This window comes from Corythoichthys intestinalis, chromosome 4, assembly GCF_030265065.1.
Source record: "Corythoichthys intestinalis isolate RoL2023-P3 chromosome 4, ASM3026506v1, whole genome shotgun sequence".
In the NCBI taxonomy this organism is placed as follows: Eukaryota; Metazoa; Chordata; class Actinopteri; order Syngnathiformes; family Syngnathidae; genus Corythoichthys; species Corythoichthys intestinalis.
Window position 1 is genome coordinate 54968903 of NC_080398.1, and position 21019 is coordinate 54989921.

The following is a 21019-nucleotide window of genomic DNA, read 5'->3' on the forward strand; positions in this document are numbered from 1 at the left end:
CAAGAAAAAAAATGTTAATTAGCAGCACTTTTCACTAGAGATGTCCTGATCGATCGGGTCCGATCACGTCATTTTCAAAGTATCGGAATCGGCAAAAAAATATCGGACATGCCTTTTTTTAATATATATGTATGTTTTTCAATTAAATCGTTTTCTAATTGTATTTAACGTTACAGAAATAATGTGTTAGACTCTTCCAGAGTCTTTAGTTTAAGCTTAAGGTAGGGTTATAGAATTTATCGCGTTAACGGCGAGAATTAATATTTTTTTACATTTATCACGTTACAATATTTAACGCAATTAACGCATGTGCTGCACGACCCACTCACGCATTGTCGCATTCAATCTATAATGGCGCCGTTTTACCCATACAGTAGAGCTAAAAGGCAGCGTAAAATGAGTAGAGTGAATTTTGGCAGCCTTTGGAGCCTTTTTTTAAATGGCTAAAGCCTTACAATCCCTCTCCCAACGATTAGAATAATCGTGGGAAGCAATGTGGGGAAGAAAGGTTGTAGTTGATCTTTTTCTTAACACCCTGTTATTTCCCAACGCAGAGAAGATATATCAATTGGTACCACGACGCACAATCATGGTTGCACTTCCCATCATGCATTTGGGCAGAAGTTAAATGGCTACAGTATCATTTACTGAAAGCTCAACAAATACACTAGATGGCAATATTTAGTCACAATATACAAAGTCACATTTATCCTTTAAGAATTACAAGTCTTTCTATCCGTGGATCCCTCTCACAGAAAGAATGTTAATAATGTAAATGCCATCTTGAGGATTTATTGTCATAATAAACAAATACAGTACTTATGTACTGTATGTTGAATGTATATATTCGTCCGAGTTTTATTCATTTTTTTTCTTAATGCATTGCCAAAATGTATATGATCGGGAAAAATTATCGGGAATAATTGGAATTGAATCGGGAGCACACAAAAAAAAGCAATCGGATCAGGAAATATCGGGATCGGCAGATACTCAAACGAAAACGATCGGGATCGGATCGGGAGCAAAAAAACATGATCGGAACAACCCTACTTTTTACTTCATGAACAGGACTTTTGTCTGATTTGTATACTGAGAAATTCAGTTTTATACTCAGAACAAACAACAACAACTAACACCTTTTATGTACTTAAAACAGTGCAGTTGTGGACTACAGTTAAGTCAGGAAGCTTTAATAAAATATTATTTTTGAAGGAAATTGTCATCCATTTTGTCTTCATTGTTACTTACAACATGCTTAAAACAACTTCAAGTTCAATCGTGAAGGTAATTGAAAACAGTGACCATGTAATCGTTTCATGAATTGTCTGAAAAACAGATTATAAATTAATCGTAAGTTGCAGCCCTAATTTAGATATACCTTTTGAAAGGAACATCCATTTAATTACAGTAGCTACACTACACGATTAATTAGGCATACACTACCAAGCCACTGATTACAACTTATCTGCCTTTAATATAATCTTTAAAAACTTGCGAGACTTAATTACTGTATATAGTATTTCTAGTATATTTTAAATGTCAAATATTTAAATCTATTTTATATAGAGTATATCAGTTTGTCTGTTTTTCCATCTAGTCAAAAATTGGTAATTTCTTCAAAAACATTAAATGAAAACTACAAATACTATGCATATTTTCTGATAGGCATTCATAAATTCAGCTATTCACTGATTGTTTTAGTTATTCCACTTACTCGTTATAACCTGTGTGTATTTTTGTTTTTTAATTTGTGGGGGTGGCTCCCATTCTTATTTGCTTTTTTGTAGTTGACTCAATCCCCAGTTTATTTGCTTTTTTTTCATGGCAGTTTTAAAAAAGTATCAGGACTTAGTTCTGTCGCCGTTGCCCGCGAATAATGAGGGTTCACTGTTGCTCATCACCATTTTTGGAGTATCATTTCGTATGATATGTTAATGTCGTTTAGGATACTGTAAAAGATTTTTCGGTCATGTGAACTTTATCCGACACCTAGATAGTTCTGTATTATGTGTTGTTAATCTTACTTTAAAAAAGTAATTAATTACAGTTACAAATTACTTTTCTTGAGTAGTAACTCAGTTACCTGAATGTAAGAGTAATTAGTTACTTGGAAAAGTAACTGGTGTTACCTTTCATGTTTTTTTTTTTTTTTTTCCATTTAAAAAAAAAAACATACCGGTAGTAACATTTGCCTTGGAAGTCATTTAATGTTGTGAATCAATCGTTAAAGTTGTCAGAATTGCTCACGTTATTGCATTAGTTCCCTTCTGTCTATTTTCGACATCTAAAATTTTTAAATCTGTTTTATCATTTAAAAATAGATTCAAGTCAAGATTTTGCAGATTTAGGAGAATTTTAGATGAAAAGTTACTTAGGTTAGCTAGGGAGGTTCTCTACAACAGAGCCTTCCTGAGAAGTCTACTGCTTTAAGATGGCGGCTGTTTACTAACACCGGCAAGTCTACCATTTCGCATTTAGGTCCATATACATGTCATATCTAGCATCGTACCATAGCATCATGTGGGCGTAGTTTGTAGGCTATCGGCTACAGTCAGGTATTATTGGGGCCACCTAGCATCGCGTTTGCAACGGTGTCACAACTTCCTTCACTCCTCTCCACTCCTGCTCTGCTGTCTCATCTCCGTGTCTCTGACTTTTCTCGCGTCATTCAACCAACGTAGTAATGCGTAGTAACGCATGCCTTTACATCGTCTGTAACGGTAACGGCGTTGCCAAGATGAGAAAAGTAATTAATTAGATTCCTCACTACTGAAAAAAATAACGCCGTTATACTATAACACCATCATTAACAACACTGATCATTCCAAGTGTTTATATCTGTACATGGTCACAATTTAATTTTATACAAAAAAAAAAAAATTTTTGATTTTGTTAGGCGTTTTCATTCAACTCAACCACAGATATACCAATTAGATTAATAATTGATAGCATTAAAACAAATTCTCCAGTAAGTAAAGATATTGTTTTTCAATCATTTTAAAACAACAACCTGCATCAGTAGTTGATTAAGAAAAATCTAACTTAACATATTATTAGAAATGTGTATTTAAAACTTTTCTTTTGTAATGGAGAGTTGTAATTTTGTGTTGCTCAGTATTTATCATGCACCTTAAAATATTGGAGTAAATAATGGATTAGGGATGGTATTTGATTTATTTTGCCTATCTCATTGTTTTGTTTGCATTTGTCGTCATAGGTCGGACCACCTTTATGTGTTTTTCATGCAGTGGAGCCCCGATATGTATGGTGAGGGTGTAAGAGGGATGGGGCAAGAACCTGGATTTATGGTTGTCAAGAAGTACGAGGCATCAGAAAGTTCTGTGGATGAGCCCATCACTGACCTCAACGTCAAAGAATGGGAGGTAGGGTCTTCTCGGCTATCTTTGCCTCATATGTGCTTGTCATGTTTTATTGAGTCAAGTTCACAGACATGGGTTGATAAATTCTTCAGTATTCATTAATCCATCATCTGTGAAACCAGAAACATGTGTTGTACTGTTAACTACATTGTTATGTGTCAAATTAATTGTTCAACACTTAAGTTAGTTTGCTTTCATTGTGCAATGTTCCATGTAAATGTAAAGTTCTGTAAACTGCTTCTGTATTTTGCATTGGTGCCAATCACATCCTTTGTTGATTTGGTTGTAATTTTTATGTGAACTTTAAAAACACATGTATTTTATGTACGCCTTGTGAAAACTTGCTTTGCTTGGAATTGCACATTCTGAACTTCCAACCAAAGTGTTTTGCATGTTTGTGCAATTGTTTACAATTCTCAGTCAGTGTATTGTAGAGTCATTATATGTTGTGACAATCACTATTGTTGGTCAGCATTCGGCAACTTATTTTGCTGAATGGATACCGACCACCATGATTATGCATTATTAGCAAAAATGCTGTGGAAAAATATAACTTTCATGGTATAAAGGCTTTCAAATTTTTTGGTACGATACCTTTCTCACCTTATTATGATTTCTATACGCAGAAGTGTTGCAAAGAATCTAAACCGGGCTTATCTTTTCAATATTTGTAGTTCTCAGGGAATTTTAGGACGAAATGTTAATTATTACATTGTAAAATAATTGTTTATGGTCTAAAACAATAATAACAATGGCAGGCGAGTCTACACAAACTGAACGTTTGGAACATTTAAGCTATACAGATGAGTTTAAACAAAAAAATGTGTCCAAATATTTTCTATGTATTTCCTGTTTACAACAAAAAACTATATATGAAATACCGGTTTAGGTCAACCTGGCTGACGGGCTGGTAGTGCTACTGTAGCTTTAAATTTTTCAGTAATTAGACGGGCCTACTATATTATTAGCCAATGGGGTGCAAGTTCTATTTTTATCCCAAGTTTTAATTGGCTTTCAGCGCTGTCACTTTGATGGCATCGCGTGAGGACCCCTTCGGGTAAAAAAAATCTATTTGCAGACAATCAAGTTGCTAGGGTACAACCCCTCAATGACTCTCGGGCATCCAAACTATCCACACTGGGAACTAGATGACCTGTGATGTGACTTTCTGGTTTCTACTTCGCCCTGGAAGCAAGACATGTTTTCTAGGAGGGTGAAGGGCCAAGAGAAACGACTTGCACCTAAGTATACATGCGTATGTTCCTTGTTTTTACTAAACGTATATGCGATCTACATTGTTGGCACGTATGCGCTTACGTTGTGGTGCTTTCACGAGCCACAGTAGCTTGCTAGCAAAGCTAACTAGTAGCCCGCTAGCAAAGTATCCGGCTTCGGTTCTGTCACTTTTGGGAGAAGAAAGTAGTCCCCGGTGTTTGGGGACCGCGTTATCTGTCCATTTATCACAGCGGATCCAGACGCGAGAGCAGCCGCAAAGTTGTTGAGCAAGCTTCTAATTATAGTATAATGAGCTCAATAACTTCTGTGTTTGTATTTTTGCCAACCGGCCACTTAGAAGTTGTCTTTGGTTTGCCAGTTCCTCTTCCAGAAATAGGTGCTTAAAACATTTATGGACACCCGAAATATAATCAATAGTCTACTTTACGGTGCAGTGTTATAAATTATATGGGGTGCACATTTGCGTCATAAAGTGGTTTACTCAAGGCTAAATATTGCTTGGGCGAGTAAGCAAACCTGTCTGGTTGGAAATGCAGCAAATGTGTCGATTTGTTTATTCGTGCTCCGTACTGTATTCATTAATTGTGTCGTTCATGTCTATATTGTGTTTGTTATTTCTGGCTTTGTTATGCTTAATACACCGTGGAAGTTTGTGAGACATCATCTCTGTATCTTGTGTGACCTTCAACCACAATAACACCGACTTTAACCCTTTTTCTGCATCATGGTTAGCTATTTCATCAGCATTATAACTAAATACATGCAAATGTTGTCATTTTCGAAATACCTGCTCATTACAGAAGTAGCTAATTGATGTATACTTTGTAATAATTTTTAAAAATCATTAAATAGCTCTATAAAAATATCACGGAATGTGATTTTAAACTTTTTAAATTTTATTAACCAATAAGGTTTTACAGTGCTTATTAATTCCTATCCACTGTTTAATTGTTGCTTTTTTAAAAAGATCGTACTGATAACAATCGATACAGTTGCAATATATAGAGAGAATCTATTCATTCTATCCCCCACACAAGCTGTGAACACATTTTAAATGGATTAAAACACACTATAGCCCCTTTCACATACACCTGAACCCCATTTAAATCCCGGGATTTAAACAGGCAGCCCATATATGTGAAACAGGCATGAAAATCTCTCACCTTTTGGCAAAATTCGCCATTTTGAAGTCAAAAAGGGTGACCTACATACGTGAATTGTGTAGATCTGAGGAGAAAAAAAATTTTTTTGGGGGGGGGGGCCTAGGTCCATCTAACTCACTAACGACATGTTTTGTTGACGTTGCTAAGCCTGTTGCGATATACAATGAGTCCATTTATCACAAGGTAAATAAAAATAAGGGCGGAAATTTTCACGGCTGCGCTTAATCACCGTGTGCGTGCATGCGTGCGTGCGTGCGTGCATGCATACAATTGTGCGTGCATGTGTGCATGTAGATGACATATGAGACTACAGTACTTTTCGCAGATGTTTATTGGTCATTCACATGCCGTACAATTACAGTTCAGACCTACAAAATAAGGCAACACATCCATATTAAACACTGTATGTTAGCATTGCTACATTGAGACTATTTCCCAGAGATGACCGAGTTGCGTCATAGTATAATGTCCGGGACGTTTCCGGGAAGCAGTGTGCGTGAAAGCAGGCATTAAATTCACGGGTCACAGCAAGATGGCTGATGACGTAAATAGTAGAGGCGTGCAAAATTTCTGATTCTTAGATATTCGCGATTCGGTCGTTGAAGATTCAAGAAAGATTCAAAAAGAAGAACATCCAAATTCCGATTAATTATGCCAGGTCAAGCGAAACTAAAACGCAGTCAGCGCGGTCTTCGGGACGCAATGAGGAACGGACCGAGAGTAAATATCATGTTCCACTCATGCCGCTAGATAAAAAAAAAAACAATAATACCTGACTGCGGCTGACAGCCCCTACAAACAACGCCCAGTTGCTACAAACTTCGGCCACGTAGTGCTACGGTAGATATCATACGTATATAGAACTAGATGCAAAATGACAGACTCGGCAGCGTTAGCACATGTATAGAGAACCAGGTGCGAAATGACAGACTTACTGGCATTAGTAAACAGCCGCCATCTTAGAGCAGTAGACTTCTCTGGAAGGCTGTGTTGTAGGGAACCTGATTAACTTTTTATCTAAAATACTCCTGAATCGGCAAAATCTTGACTTGAATCTATCTTTAAATAATGAAACCGTTTTAAAACTTTCGCATGTCGAAAGTACTGTAGAAAGAAGGGCAACTATGGAATAACGGGCGCAATTTTAACAACTTTAATATTTGATTCACAACATAAATTAAATGTAGTTTAAAGCCGCTGATACAAAATGGGGACTTGAGTATTTTATTTACTGTTTTGAACTGTTAACTTGATACTGAAATAGTAGTTTGTGTCTGCCTGAGAGGATTTTTGTACAATTTTTCCAACTACTGTACGAGACATTAAAAGCTGGGGGGGAGGGTGGGGGGGTTGCATCAATAATCGATTTATAATTGAATAGTAGCCTCTGAATTGTAATGGAATCATTAGGTGCCCCAAGATTCCCACCTGTCGTAAATATCGTGGCCGGCCGATCGTCACTTCCTCTTTTTTTCGCAGTCAGACGAATTTATGCTGGCTGTCACGGGAAGCGAACAGAAAGATAGCATTAAGCAAGAGTGATGATGTCTGAAGTATGGAAATATTGTACATTTGGATGTACTTTTTTTTTGCCCGTTTATGCATCACCAAGGTATCAGATTGGTGCCCTGTATCGGCAGATCCTCAAAATCACTTGACTCAAACAGAGTTGTCCCAATAAGTTTTTTTTTTGCAACTAATAAATATCAAAACTAAAATTTATAACAGACTATAAACATTTTAAACCCCGACATTTTTTAATCCCTACTATGCAGCAATATGTACAGGGCGTCCCAAAAAATGTCTACACCCTTTTGCAGCTAATAACTTGACATGTTCACACTTGAACTGCATTCTCATACTTAAGTAGCATTTGAGAATGAATTTTCTTTTTTCAAAGCTTAGTCTGCCTGCTGCCATCATTGATTCAATGGGTTTTATCTATAAAAAAAATCCACAGACAATTTGGTTACCAACTGCTAAAGAGTTTCCATTTTTGTGTGTGTGTGTGTGTGTGTGTGTGTGTGTGTGTACAGTATGTGTGTATATATATTCACCAACAGGTTGGGGGGGGGGGGTTTGAAGTGCCTATTGGCAGACATGGGTGAGGGGCAGCTCTGCGAGACAGTGACCTTGAGCAATTAAACACTCCATTTTAGTAACCATAGTGAATTCAACATGAAATTCACAGTATCCCTGAGATTTTGCAGCGGTCAATGAGAAATCCCGACAGCGGATTTCTAGAATGCATTCATACACAGGAGGATCCCATCTAAGCGACTTTTTTTTTTTTAAATGACAATTCCATCATTTTTTTTCTTAAAAAGTATTTTGTAAGGTATCAATTACTATGATGAAAATATTTTTCTCTCATCTTGGTTTTATTTGATAGATAAAAAGTTTCCATGTTTGTTTGTTTTTATGTCACCCTGTATGTATGTACAGTACATGTGTGCATGTATGTATATGTGTATATTAGTGCTGCAATGATTAACTCGAGTAATTCCGTTATAAGAGCTTCGAATCAAATTGTGCTGCTTCAACTATATTTGTTTAATTAGAGTGGCATCGTAATGGTTTGTTTTGAAAGTGTTTGCATTTAGTTTTATTGATTTGAGGGGATACACTACCATCTGGTGGCAACAGTGAATATGACATAATTCATTTAATTTGGCTGAATCCAGCTGCTGTCTGTTAAGACCAACATAAGGCACGTTTTTGTTGGAGCTCATGTTTTTTTTATACATTTGTAGTTTAGTTTATAGGTATATTTAGCTGTTTTTGCGGGAACATGTGTTTGAACAATTTGTTAAGAGTAATGTTTAAAAAAAAAAAAAAAAAAAAAAAGGTTTAAGCAAGCAGACTTTTGCTATGCGAGTTAGCGAATTGTTCTTTTGTTATACTTAGATCGTCATCTTTTTTTTTTTTTTTTTATTCCGTTTGAGGTTAAGTCAGGTATTTTCATTTATTTTTAAATTAAAGTGCAATTCCGCATCGTTTGAAGAAACACTCAGAGATTTAATTTTATGTTGATATTTGATGCTCTTTTGAAAGTGCAGTCTTAGCAAACTTTTGTTTTACAGCTCCTAAAATTGATTTTGCAACACATTAAATGTTCCTGATCCGATTACTCGATTATTCGAGCTAACTAGTTGACAGATTAATCGACCACTAAAATAATCGATAGCTGTAGCCCTAGTGTACATAAATGTGCATATGTTGTTTATTTACATTTATGAAGTATTATTTGAAAATAAATATTTTAGCACCTAATTTTTTTCATAAATTATACTGCTATTAATGTCCTTAATGTCCTTGCTCTCGCCAAGGCTGACTGGCCTTTTGTTCATGTTGGGATCTTACTATGTTTTATACTCTATATATGGCGCCAGCTCATCAGTATAAATGGCTAGTGTTCGTAGCTCATAACTCTTGAAATGAAAAAATAACAGCGGAGTTGGGGGTTTAGCTCCACTTAAACCAAAATTCGGAACTACCGTAATTTCCCGAATATAACGCGCGCTTTTTTTCCCAAAATCAACTTGTAAAATCATGGGTGCGCATTATACACGGATACATGGATGGAGACAGAAATATATATATTATATATATATCTAAAGACAGATTTTTTTTTTTATTGACACGGCAATGTTGTGTTGAAAAAAACGTATGCGGCGATCCGTTGCCGACCAATATGGTACAAGACTTCACCATTTTGTTTCGGTAATACTTGTTTCAGAAATACCACGCTGATTGGTCGAATGATTTCGTCTGTGTTAAATTCTGCTTTTTTTCCACTCTTCATAAAGCACAGAATTTAATTTCTTGAACTCATTTGAGTCAACGTTTTTTGCAACTCAGCAACTCGGACCATAACAAACGTAAGACAACACAGAGTTCCTTTGTCCATCAACTTTATCTGTCCCTCGGGAAACTCAAACCCAAATAACAATAGTTCCTCTTGTTACAGTCCATAGCGATGCGCTTTTTCCGTTTTACGACTTCAGTCCCCACTTTTATTTTTCCGTATCAATCCATGGAAGAAACATTTATTCGTCATGATGAAACGAGCAAGTTATACAGCAGCCTTTAAAAGAAACATCGCATCTGTTTGTTTTTTTTCTCCTAGATTCTGGTAAGTTGGAGAAGTTGTCAAAGTATATTATTACCGTAAATATTGTCAGTTTATGGTAATGTTTTGAACTACCAATGTGCTATCGTTGTGCTGTGTTTCACCAGTCAGTAAAATGACATTTCTGTATCTGTACACGAGCTCTGTTTTCTTGTATTCTTCTATTTAGTGGTGCTAAAATTAGGGTGCGCGTTATAAAAACGGGTACAATAATTTTCCCTAGATTTTACAAGTAAATTTGGGGTGCGAATTATACACGGGTGCGCCTTGTATTCGGGAAATTACGGTAAATTATAGACGGGCTATCATGCGAGAGTAAGATCAACTTCCTGATTCATGAAAGCTACTTGAATGATCCGTGCTCCATATTGTTATACAGTTTTTTTTTTTCTTTTTTAAACTATCAAATATTATTTGAAGACTCAAAAATATTGTCCACATGCCTTTCTTAGGTTAACACTGCTCCTTTTGCAAACAAATACAAAGCCCTGTTCCTTCCACAGTGACAACTCATCTTTTAAATCCAAGAGAGACTGCTGCGTTACTATTTTTGTGAAGAACCACTCTGCCAACTTTGCTGAAATGTTTCCAGTAGTTTTCTCTCCCCGATTATAATTGGTACCGCTAAACATTGAAATAAGACGTTAATTTTCATGCATGTTCTTGCTAACCAGAATGCACAATAATTCACTTTTTTTGGGGGGGGGGGTCATATCTATTCAAACACCAAATAAGCACAAAAAAGGCGTAGTGCATGAAGTTACCACCTAAGTATCTTGAGCCGCTTCACTGTACACTGGCTTTACTTATCACATGCAGTTGTTGTTTTTTATTTGAACACTAAAGCATGACGATTTACTCGAGGCAAATTGGACCAGGGAGATAGACTCTTATCAAGATGACTAAAGTGCCTTCAGTGGAACATCAAGTGAGACCCAGATGCCATTTTTATGAGTTGTCGTTAATTGTCGACTATAAAGAGATGGCTTGTCACCAACATAGAAATGACTAATCGGCAACAAACATTGCGATGTTCTATGAGTAAGATCGGTCATGTAATGAGAAATTTTTTATTGTTTCTGCTCATGATGATGCTGTAGTAGAACAAGAGGGTCTTCGCTGATGGAGTTACTACATTGTAGGACTAAAGCCGTGCTTAGAGGGTTACTGTTGTTCTTTCTAGACTATGGATTGTGAGATTTAATGGTCAGGTGCTCAGGTGGATAAAATCAGTCAGACGTAATGTACTTTAGTTCCCACACTATAGTTTTGTCTATTGATGCGTACTAAACAGTTCGTTTTGTCCTCAGTAAGTGTGAGTGATGTTATATTTCTTGTCTATGAATATTCTTTCTTTTAAGGGTTAAATATCGCCACCCTAATTTTTGTTAACACATTGGTGGTGTCCTCCATTGTATAATACCCTAAAGCTAATGTGTTTGAAAGGGACAAATGAATTTGAAGTAGGCCTGAACGATATTGGAAAAAACTATTGTTGCGATTTTTTTTAGGTTTGCAATATATTGCGATATTATATTGCGATATTAAAAAAAAAAAAAAGATCTATCTTTTTTAAAGAAATTTTCACTAAATGACTTGAATAGCTGTTTGGAAATACTTTACATAACACACCGTGACCACAGTGTATTCATATAATACCGTTTAATTTGTGAATGATGAAGATTTCTGTATGAAGGTATCCAGGAAGTCATGTCTGCACAAAATAGATCATTTATTGAATACAATATTTTACACTTCAACAGCAGCAAATAAATTAAATGATAAATAAAAGAGCAGGTGCATTAGTCCCCTAAGTTTTTGACAAAATATAACAATAAATAAAAACTTCTGTAAAATAACAACAAAGTTGTCAACATATTTGAACAAAAATATTAAATATGACAAATAAAAAAGTTGTTCACAAACTATAACAATAAATAAAAACCTCAGTAAAACAACAAAGTTGTCAACATATTTGAACAAAAATATTAAATATGACAAAAGAGTTCACAAACTATAACAATACATAAAAACCTCAGTTAAACAACAAAGTTGTCAACATATTTGAACTTAAATATTAAATCTGACTAATAAAAGTGCAAGTGCATTAGTCCCCTGAGTTGTTTACACAAAATATAACAATATAAAACTGCAAAACGGCAACAAAGTTGTAAAAATATTTCAACAAAAATATTAAGTATCAAAACTTTATGTGCAGCTGTACTATATATAGTTATTTGAAAAATACGGTTTACAATAAATTTAAATATAAAAGAAACAAACTCAATTGAACTTGTAAATAATTGAACTGAATAACTGCAAATAACTGTGATGAATAACAGAACCTGAATAAAAAGAAGAAAAGACATTCCTTCAGCTGTGTTATGTATTTGTCTGCATATCGTCCACCTTCCTTGCTCAGCAATTCTCAACTGGGTCTCATAGGTTTTTGGCCAAGACTATTAGTTTATCCACTATAGCAGGCTTGAGACAAGAACGTTGGCACTTAACAATGTTCCCACCTGTGCTAAAAAGCCTCTGATGGGGAGCTCGTAGCAGGAATGCATAGATACCTGCGTTTTAAATGGTCCCACATGTTTGACAGATTACTTCTTGTTGAGGCAACCATGGCGAGGCACTGTCGACAGGGCTGTTTTTTGTCCCTTATAGTCTTGTTCTTGCCAAAATACTTCCAAAACTCCTTTTGGATACAGTCTTCCTTGCTCCTCCAACGTGTTGATTGCTTGCTTTCACTTTGAGAACGGGCCCTCCTCCCTCCGCTCTGCTGTTCGGCCCCTCCTCCCTCCACTCCGCTGTTGCAGGGGGAGGGGGAGGAGCCGATGACTTGCTGGAGAGAAAGAGAAGCTGTGCGCTTTTTCCCCCTCTCCTTCCTCAAAACAAACGTTTGTGGATTTAAAAAAATGAAATAAAAAAACTATCGCACGTCCTTGCGATGGGACTATTGCACATGCGCACATCGCGATGGCGATGTTTAAACGATATATCGTTCAGGCCTAATTTGAAGTCTGTTTTTGTATTTTCATGCACAATGTGTGCATTTTTCTGTCATAAGTGTTTAGTTTTTAAGTTTGGCTCAGATGGAGTTCAACAACTGGCTTTAGTTCATAAACATTGGACTTTTTGAGGGACCGTTTGTTATCTGTCATGGACCTATGAGTTAATTATTGAAATAATTGCATGCCAATTTAATCTTGACACTGATACAGTACATACATACACTGCTGCCCGATAGTTTTCATATTATTTTTTTTTACCCTGGAGGGTTTGTGTACAAGTTTGTATCTACCATCAATCAGAGTATTTAGATAACACAAGACTCGCCATGATAGGATTCCGCAGATACAGTGGGGAGAACAAGTATTTGATACACTGCCTATGGGTTTTCCCATTGACTTTGTATCAAATACTTGTTCTCTCCACTGTATGTCCTTTCACACGTCACTTTGGCTGATATCAAATTCTAATCCGTCTTTGTATTCTGCACGCAGATCGAGGCCAGATTGTAGTGAGGGTATCTGATGGTATATGTTTCCACCACCATGCCCATACATACATAGTTTGCATGTACAGTATAAATTAATATGTGCCATGGTAGAGTACCAAAGGGAAAGTATACTCATTCAAATATACATTGATGGAAATCACTCAGGTTTGGTACGTCAATGTCACAGCTGCCTACTAATACTGGTGACTATAAATATACACATTCCTGTTAGGCCTGCACTATATATTGTTTGAACATCGCTATCTCGATGTGTGCATGCGTGATAGTCTCATCGCAGGACACGTGCTTGGTTTTTTTTTTTTTTTTTTTTTTTTTTTTTTTTTTTATTTGCTTTTTGAACACACAAACTTTTGTTTTGCTTCGATAAAGCAGCAAGCGCAGCCTCTCTGCCTTTGTTAAATAAATCATCTATTTTGTGCAGAGACATATCCTTCTGGACCCCTTTTATATACAGCTATCATTATTCACAACTGAAACCCCTTAGCTTGGATTAAACGGTATTATATGAGTGCTGGACGTCTGCTTCCACGTGTGCGTCGCTGGATATTTACGTCAGATTAAGAGCAAATAAAACTAAACTTTGGGGATATACAATTTGATAGAATTACATGTCCATTAATTTCAGTCAAGGGTGGTCACAAGTGGGGGTGGAGAGAAAAAAAAAGACGGTAATATGAAAAATATTTGCGAATATAAAAAATATTCACAATTAGACGAATGTCATATTTGCGAGAGCCCTACTTTATATGTCTGTAGCAGCTCTTTTGTCTTTTTCATGCCTTGTTAAATAGCCCCAAAATAATTTTTAAAAATTAAGACAACCATCTATGATTCTGATGGAAACACAGAATGCTTTTAATTGGGAACGCTCAAATTCTGAATTTCAGCTAAATTAGGTCAGGGGTAATGGAGATATCATATGACCTTTTGAACGTTTGATCTTCTCAACTCTCTGTCTTCTCAATCTCTGGGTTTCAAATGTCCATATTTCTGCAACCCCTGGTCTTGAATTTAGTGTTATTGGGCTGGTAATTTGATTCAATTTCTGACATCAAATTTGTGACGTACCTTACAGATACATGAAATGCCATACTGTATGTGAAAACAACACTAATAATAAAATGAACACAGTTTAAATGCTACATTTGGCGTTCCTTGCTACTAGATGATAAAATATAAAAACTAAAGTTCAATTTTCGAACTGTTAGTTTTAACTGTAACATTTCACTATTTACATTGCAGTGTTAAAACGAGGGTGGCTTAGATAATAATATGTGCAATAAATGTACTGTTAATCCAAAGAGAACATTGCATATATATTTTTAGAATTTTTATGCCCGTATAATCAAAAATTATCGTCTTCACAGATTTCTTAAAATAGCTTGATATGCGTTTGAGGCTATTTCGCCCACCCCTAGTAAATGGTAAACGTCAGCAAGGCCATGCTTTAAACCATGTTGATTATATGTAGTTGGTTCAGGTGACCAATTAAAGCAGTGTTTTTCAAACCAAAAATGTTCCAAAATTACTCTCTGTACAGTTTATTTACGGTAATTATTACTCTCTGTACAGTTTATTTACGGTAATTATAAATAATTTCTCAATAATACTTACTCGGTGTGAAACTCGAGCCTATATGGATGAACATGAAGCCGATATGCTGGCAGGAATCTTCGTCAACAGCTCTTAGTCTCTCTCTGTTTTTATTTTTTATAGCAGTTAGGCTTGAAAAGCTCAGAATTGTCAGACAGGGGGACTTTAGAAATTTCTCTAATCGCATCAGGGGCAAGCATCTCTCTGACAATGGCTTTGCAGGCAGGTAGTATTGTCTCTTTGGATTCAGTAACAGGTTTAGCAGCAAGGTAACTGGCTTTGAGGGCTTTATCATTTACCTTCGTAGGGTTTCTCAAAAAGTCGCCTGTTTCTCTGTGTTTTCATGGAGGCGAACAAAATAGTAAGTCCACTTGTTTTGAAACGAGGGCAAATGCAACTGCTCGTGTCACGTTCAAGAACTGCTCGGATTTCTAGCCATCCATCACCTTGCTGTCCTCAACAATGTATGGAAATAAAACACGGGGGGAGGATTGATGGTCTCATTTATGGATGAAATGGAAAGGACACTTTCGTGTATATTGACACTGACGACTGTAATCAAAAGATGTAAGTAGATGTGCTGGGGTCCACATTGTTGCGGACAGCAAGGTGGCTGATGGCTAAAAATCTGAGAAGTTCTTGAACGCAACACGAGCAATACCTTGCTCATTTGCACAAGACCGTAACCTTCTTTCCTACTGCAACTCCGCCCGACAACGTTAAAAAAAAAAAAAAAAGCGATCTTAGATAACTTCACGCGGCACACCTGACGATCTCTTAGAGCACACCGGTTGAAAAACACTGAATTAAATTAAACGTTTTCATTCACAGTTTACAGTATGTAAGAGATGCCTCATCCACAAGTTACGTACTCCAGATTGCAAAACTCCTGTCTCTTTTTCAAGTTAAGCAATTATTTATTTGCATTTGTTGTTGAGTTGGACTAGCAGACCTCTCCATTCTTTTGACCAATTCCTAAAGATTGTCCTGTTAAAAACGTATTACACAAACATGCAAAATGATGAGATAAAAATTTCCCACTGGCTTTTTTCCAAGCAAGTCCAGACATCAGACCTCAGAAACACTTCATCACTGCCAGTAATAGATCTGGTAGTGTTTTATGTTGTACATGTTCCTGTTTTTGTACTACCAGGTAGTGTCAATGACGGAGTACCACCGTCGGATTGATGCACTAAACAGTGAAGATCTGCGCTCGCTCTGCAAAAGACTTCAGGTGCCCAGACCAAGCCTGTCTGCCCGCCCACTCGATATACTGTTCCCAGCCCTGCTGCTGTCCCTGCCAACACAGTTGCCTTTAGACTCCAGCAGACAACACTTGAACAGTTGCCGCACACAATTTCACTTGCCAACCAAATTCTGTCATTGCTTTGATTTAAAAAATATTTAGTAGTTTCCTGAGAGCATAAAACATTAAAAACACGTACTGAATAGCTTCCCGAGCACATGACTGAAAATATTTATCACTATAGCGCAGTTTTTGGCTTGTTTTAACTGTCAAGGTTTCATCATGACTGCAGTCATATCTTTTTGTGTCAGGCGTTCCTTCCTAATATTGCCAAGCAGCCTGTGTAGAAGCTAGTTATCTCTTGTTTGACTCACAAAAAGTTGTCTGGGAAATCCAATTAGAATGCTTTGTGGACACTTAAATGAGCTGAAGCGAACTAGGTTACCTCCTATTCAAAGTAGCACTAGCTGTAGCTGAAGTGACTATGGCAAACCTAAAGCCATCCCAAGATCATCTTCGTTAATGATGTGCAATGCACTGACTGGTTGTTGTTGTTATAGATCACTACCAAAGAGGAGGTGAACTCCAAGCATGACACGTCCATCAAAACTGAACTGGAGCCTGAAACATTCAAACCAAACCTCAGAGAGCCAAGTGATCTCCTAGAGGCTGATCAAATTGAGAAGGTACAGCGCCTGCAACAGCTTCACATACACAAGCATGAGCTCTGAACTAAGCTGGTTGCGATTTGCAATAAGTCAATTAATCGGCCAGTAAATGAAAATGTGGGCAGTAATTTTCCCGGCTGTGATTTATCGCCCCGTGTGTGTGTGCGTGCATGCGTGCATATATTTGGGAGTGCGTGTGTTGCGTTTACTCGGCACAAGTGCGTGTTGATTGCATATGGGACTCAATTTCCTTTCACAGATGTTTATTGGTCATCAACACGCCGTAGAATTAAGTTCAGACGTACAAAATAGGGAAACACATCTATATTGAACACTGTAAAACGTTAGCATTGCTACATTGAAGCTAATGGGAAAGAACTATGTACTAACCACTTTAGCCTGCTATAAAACATTGGCAGTCTTCTCCAAAACGCAAACTTGCGCTTAAAAGGTGACACTTCAAACTTGAAAACTCCCTGGTTTACAGCATTTGCAAACGATGCAAAAAAATATTACTGACACCACATGCATCACGAAAATTGAAGTGCACTTTTTTTTTTTTTTTTTTTTTTACTGAGTGTAAAGCTTACGGTTAGCGGCTTAGCAGACATACGTCCGGTAAAGATTTCAAAATAAAAGCACATCATGTTTAACATGTAAATAAAGATTCCTGGAATTAATCTCACATATTCAAATTCTACACTAAGAATAGCTTTAAAATGACACACATTATGAAAAATCTGATTGGCAATGAATAATTTGGCTACCAAATGCTAGCATGTGTACTTTGCAGGACAAGATGACAGTCATTTTGGATCAAATATACACTTTTGATGGACTCTAAATGGCAGAGAACAAAAATGGCACTGGGTTTCTCACCTATTTCATAGTCTGCACGTACCTAGCTTTCTAATGACTCGTTATGCATTGGGGGTTTTTTTGTTCATTTTTTTAATTTTATTTTTTTAAATAGTTTTATTTAAGAATACCAATTTATTGCATTTGAATGGGTGAGTTATTATTAAAAATATCGCATAACGGCAATAATTGAGACAATATATCGCCTTCTAAATTTGTTATGGCGACAGGCCTACTCTTAACTGCAAGCAAATTGGAAAACAGTGAACCCTCTTAAGACTGTTTGCTTCCGATTTTTTACAAAGGGGTGGATCGAAGTACAAAATGGTATGATCAATGGCCCCCAAAAAAATTATGCGGTTCCACATCATTGTCATAGACTTCATAACCTATTGACATGACACGGGAAACGGGGCCGATTCATGGGAGGCCTATTTTCAAAAACTTCAAATTCAAATATTTACAAAACTAAAGCTGCTACCGACCTAAGACCAAAACAGGCACCTACCTTAGCCATATATGAGTCTCCATTAGCAGCATCAAAAAATTCTAAGTCGTTCCCTTATAAAATCCCGATTATTTTTTATATAAGTATAACACAACTTAAAATGGCTATAAAAGTCTCAGATTTACACTAGATGCACAAAAATCAAATGCAGAGATAATCACCTATATTTTCTGGATCAATAGCAATATTTAATATAGAAGTTTTAGACCAAATTAGCAACTTATTTTTTTATTTATCAATTTAACATCAGAAACTTAATACTTGAGGAAAACATGCAGAACTAAGCATAAACAATTTGTAAATAGATTATTAATACATTCTATATACAATCACAACTTATTATCGAATAGAATAGCCCTTTATTATCATTATACACTATATATTGTTAGGGAATGAGGCTAGCGGCCGCTTGGCGTAACAGGAGCTTTTCTGGCAAAAATTCTTGTGAATAAATGCTTAAATCCTCAAATTCTTCATAGATATGGATGTAAAACAGTCTCGATTCTTGGTTAAAAGCCAAGAAAACCTTGCAGTTAGCATTTATTTTACATATATTGACGACGTACAATACTACTATTTTAGCGAATGAGGCTAGCAGCCGCTTGGCGTTAAAGGAGCTTTTCTGGTGAAAATTCTTGTGAATAAATGCTTAAATCCCTGAATTCTTCTCAGATATGGACGTAAAACAGTCTCGATTCTTGGTTAAAAGGAAAGAAAACGTGCTGTTAGCGTTTTTTTTTTTTTTTTTACATATATTGACGAAGTACAATGCTACTGTGTTAGCGAATGAGGCTAGCGCCCGCCTGACATTAGCAGAGCTTTTGTGGCGAACGTTCATTTGAATAAATGCCTAAATCCCTGAATCCTTTATAGATATGGACGTAAAACAGTCTCGATTCTTGGTTAAAAGTAAACTATGAGCAGGCATGAAAATCTCTCACCTTTCGGCGAAATTCGCCGTTTTGAAGTCAAAAAGGATGACCTACGTGAATCGTGTAGATCCGAGGAGAAAAATTTTTAAGGGGGGGGGGTCGTTTGTAGGCATGTGCCAGTTACCTTCACGGATTACCATGCTATGAAAACGTCGCGGTTACAAAACCACTAAAATTTTCCGTCATACAGTAGTACGTATTCGTTATTTTTCATGTGTCGAAAATGCAGCCAGATTTAGCTTGGCGCGGCAGCGCTTACCCCTTCCCCTGTTTGATGCTGCGTGTGTCAGTGACGCTATTCCAGCAAACCCAAAAACAAGCACCCCAAACGCAAGGCGTAAATTCTTCAATTTATTGATCTCTCAAATCGTGGTAACTGAAATATACCAAATGAATACATTTAAAACGTTGTACACTCGTATTTTTCCACATGTGAGTAGCTTCAACAGTTTAGCTTCATGAAAAAGTTCGTCAAAAACAAAACACACATTTTCCTTTCAAATTCAATACACAAAGTTACTAAAAACTTAAAGACGAATGATAGGCAAGGCTTAGCTAGGACAGCAACTTCATTGAGGTTAATCACAGCCGCTGAGAGAGAAACAAGTTTGTATGCGGGGAGGAAAAAAAAAAAAAAAGAGCGTCAAAGATCGCCAATTGCGACAGATGATCTTGTACTAAGCACAAATATCACTCCCAATTGTTTTTAGATGAATGCATTTGCCAGCATATTGAATTTAGTGAGTAATGGTTTTCGTTTTCATATTTTGTGGTATGACAAAGTTACTGCCGTTCGTTGCAGCTTGCGTTGAACACTGCCGGAGCGTCCGGTGAAAAAATAGCTCCCGTTAAGGTAGCGTCAAGCTTGTGTATTTAACGGTAATATAAAAGCAGTGTTGTCAATAACGCGGTATCGTAATGCGTAACTAATCTGATTACTTTCTTTCAGTAAAGAACAATCTAACGCGTTCATTTTTCTAAATCAGTAATCTGAGTAAAATTACTTTCCTTGATGCCTGTGCGTTACTATTTTGTTATTGCCCCATAATGTGTGTAGAATGAAGAATACTGTAGTCATGGGAGTGACATCACATGTCACATTTTTTAATCGGGGATGGAACAAAAAGGGTCACGTGTATTACCATGATGCGTGAGCGCTGGGAGTTTGCGGCCAAAACAACATAGCCTTGCTACCTCGCCAGGATGCAATGAAATAGGCAGGAGATATACTACAAACGGCTGCATTTGCACACTGGAAACACAGCCATTACTTCACATTTTTGTCCAGTAAAGATAACAAAAATATCTCCGTGCGCTGCAAACTTTGCGCTGGCTCAAAAAGACTGTCCACCGCTATAAGCATCCAATTCAAGCACCACTTGGAATTACAGCACAACAGGTAACACGACAGCCAGGACTTTTTGATACTGCTCGTGCTCAATCCTCGGTTCAAGCTCAGTTGTTGTTGAGGGTTTTGAAAGCTTAGGTTTAAAGAAATTCTAAATATCCATCTTGCCTCCTCAGCTGTAGTTTTGGCTAAGCAATGCAAACGGCTGTCTCTAAGGTTCTATAGTCACATGATCTGTTCGAAAAATAATTTGGACCCATTATGAAATACTTTGAAGGATTCCTGTTCATTTTATTCATTTGTGTTGTTTGTTTTATTGCTCTAAAACTTTTATAGACAACATTTTAAGGGCCATATTCAATTGTCTTTATTTTAAAGGGGAAGTTCAGAATTTTTACATTAGTCTTAGTCTTTGAGTTAGCCGGGGTT

At 36.7% G+C, this 21019-nt stretch overlaps 1 protein-coding gene across 8 annotated transcripts in view; it reads left to right on the forward strand.

Annotated features, from left to right (window-relative positions):
- Nucleotides 1-21019, forward strand: part of oxr1a (oxidation resistance 1a) — a 330399-nt gene that overhangs the window by 298878 nt on the left and 10502 nt on the right. For 7 of the 8 annotated variants that reach the window (XM_057833157.1, XM_057833156.1, XM_057833160.1 and 4 more), the window contains 3 exons: nucleotides 3218-3383; nucleotides 16184-16264; nucleotides 16837-16962. In XM_057833157.1, the coding sequence (XP_057689140.1) occupies nucleotides 3218-3383; nucleotides 16184-16264; nucleotides 16837-16962 (373 nt within the window). The remainder of the gene's footprint in view (nucleotides 1-3217; nucleotides 3384-16183; nucleotides 16265-16836; nucleotides 16963-21019) is intronic. The other variant, XM_057833158.1, reaches the window with a different exon arrangement.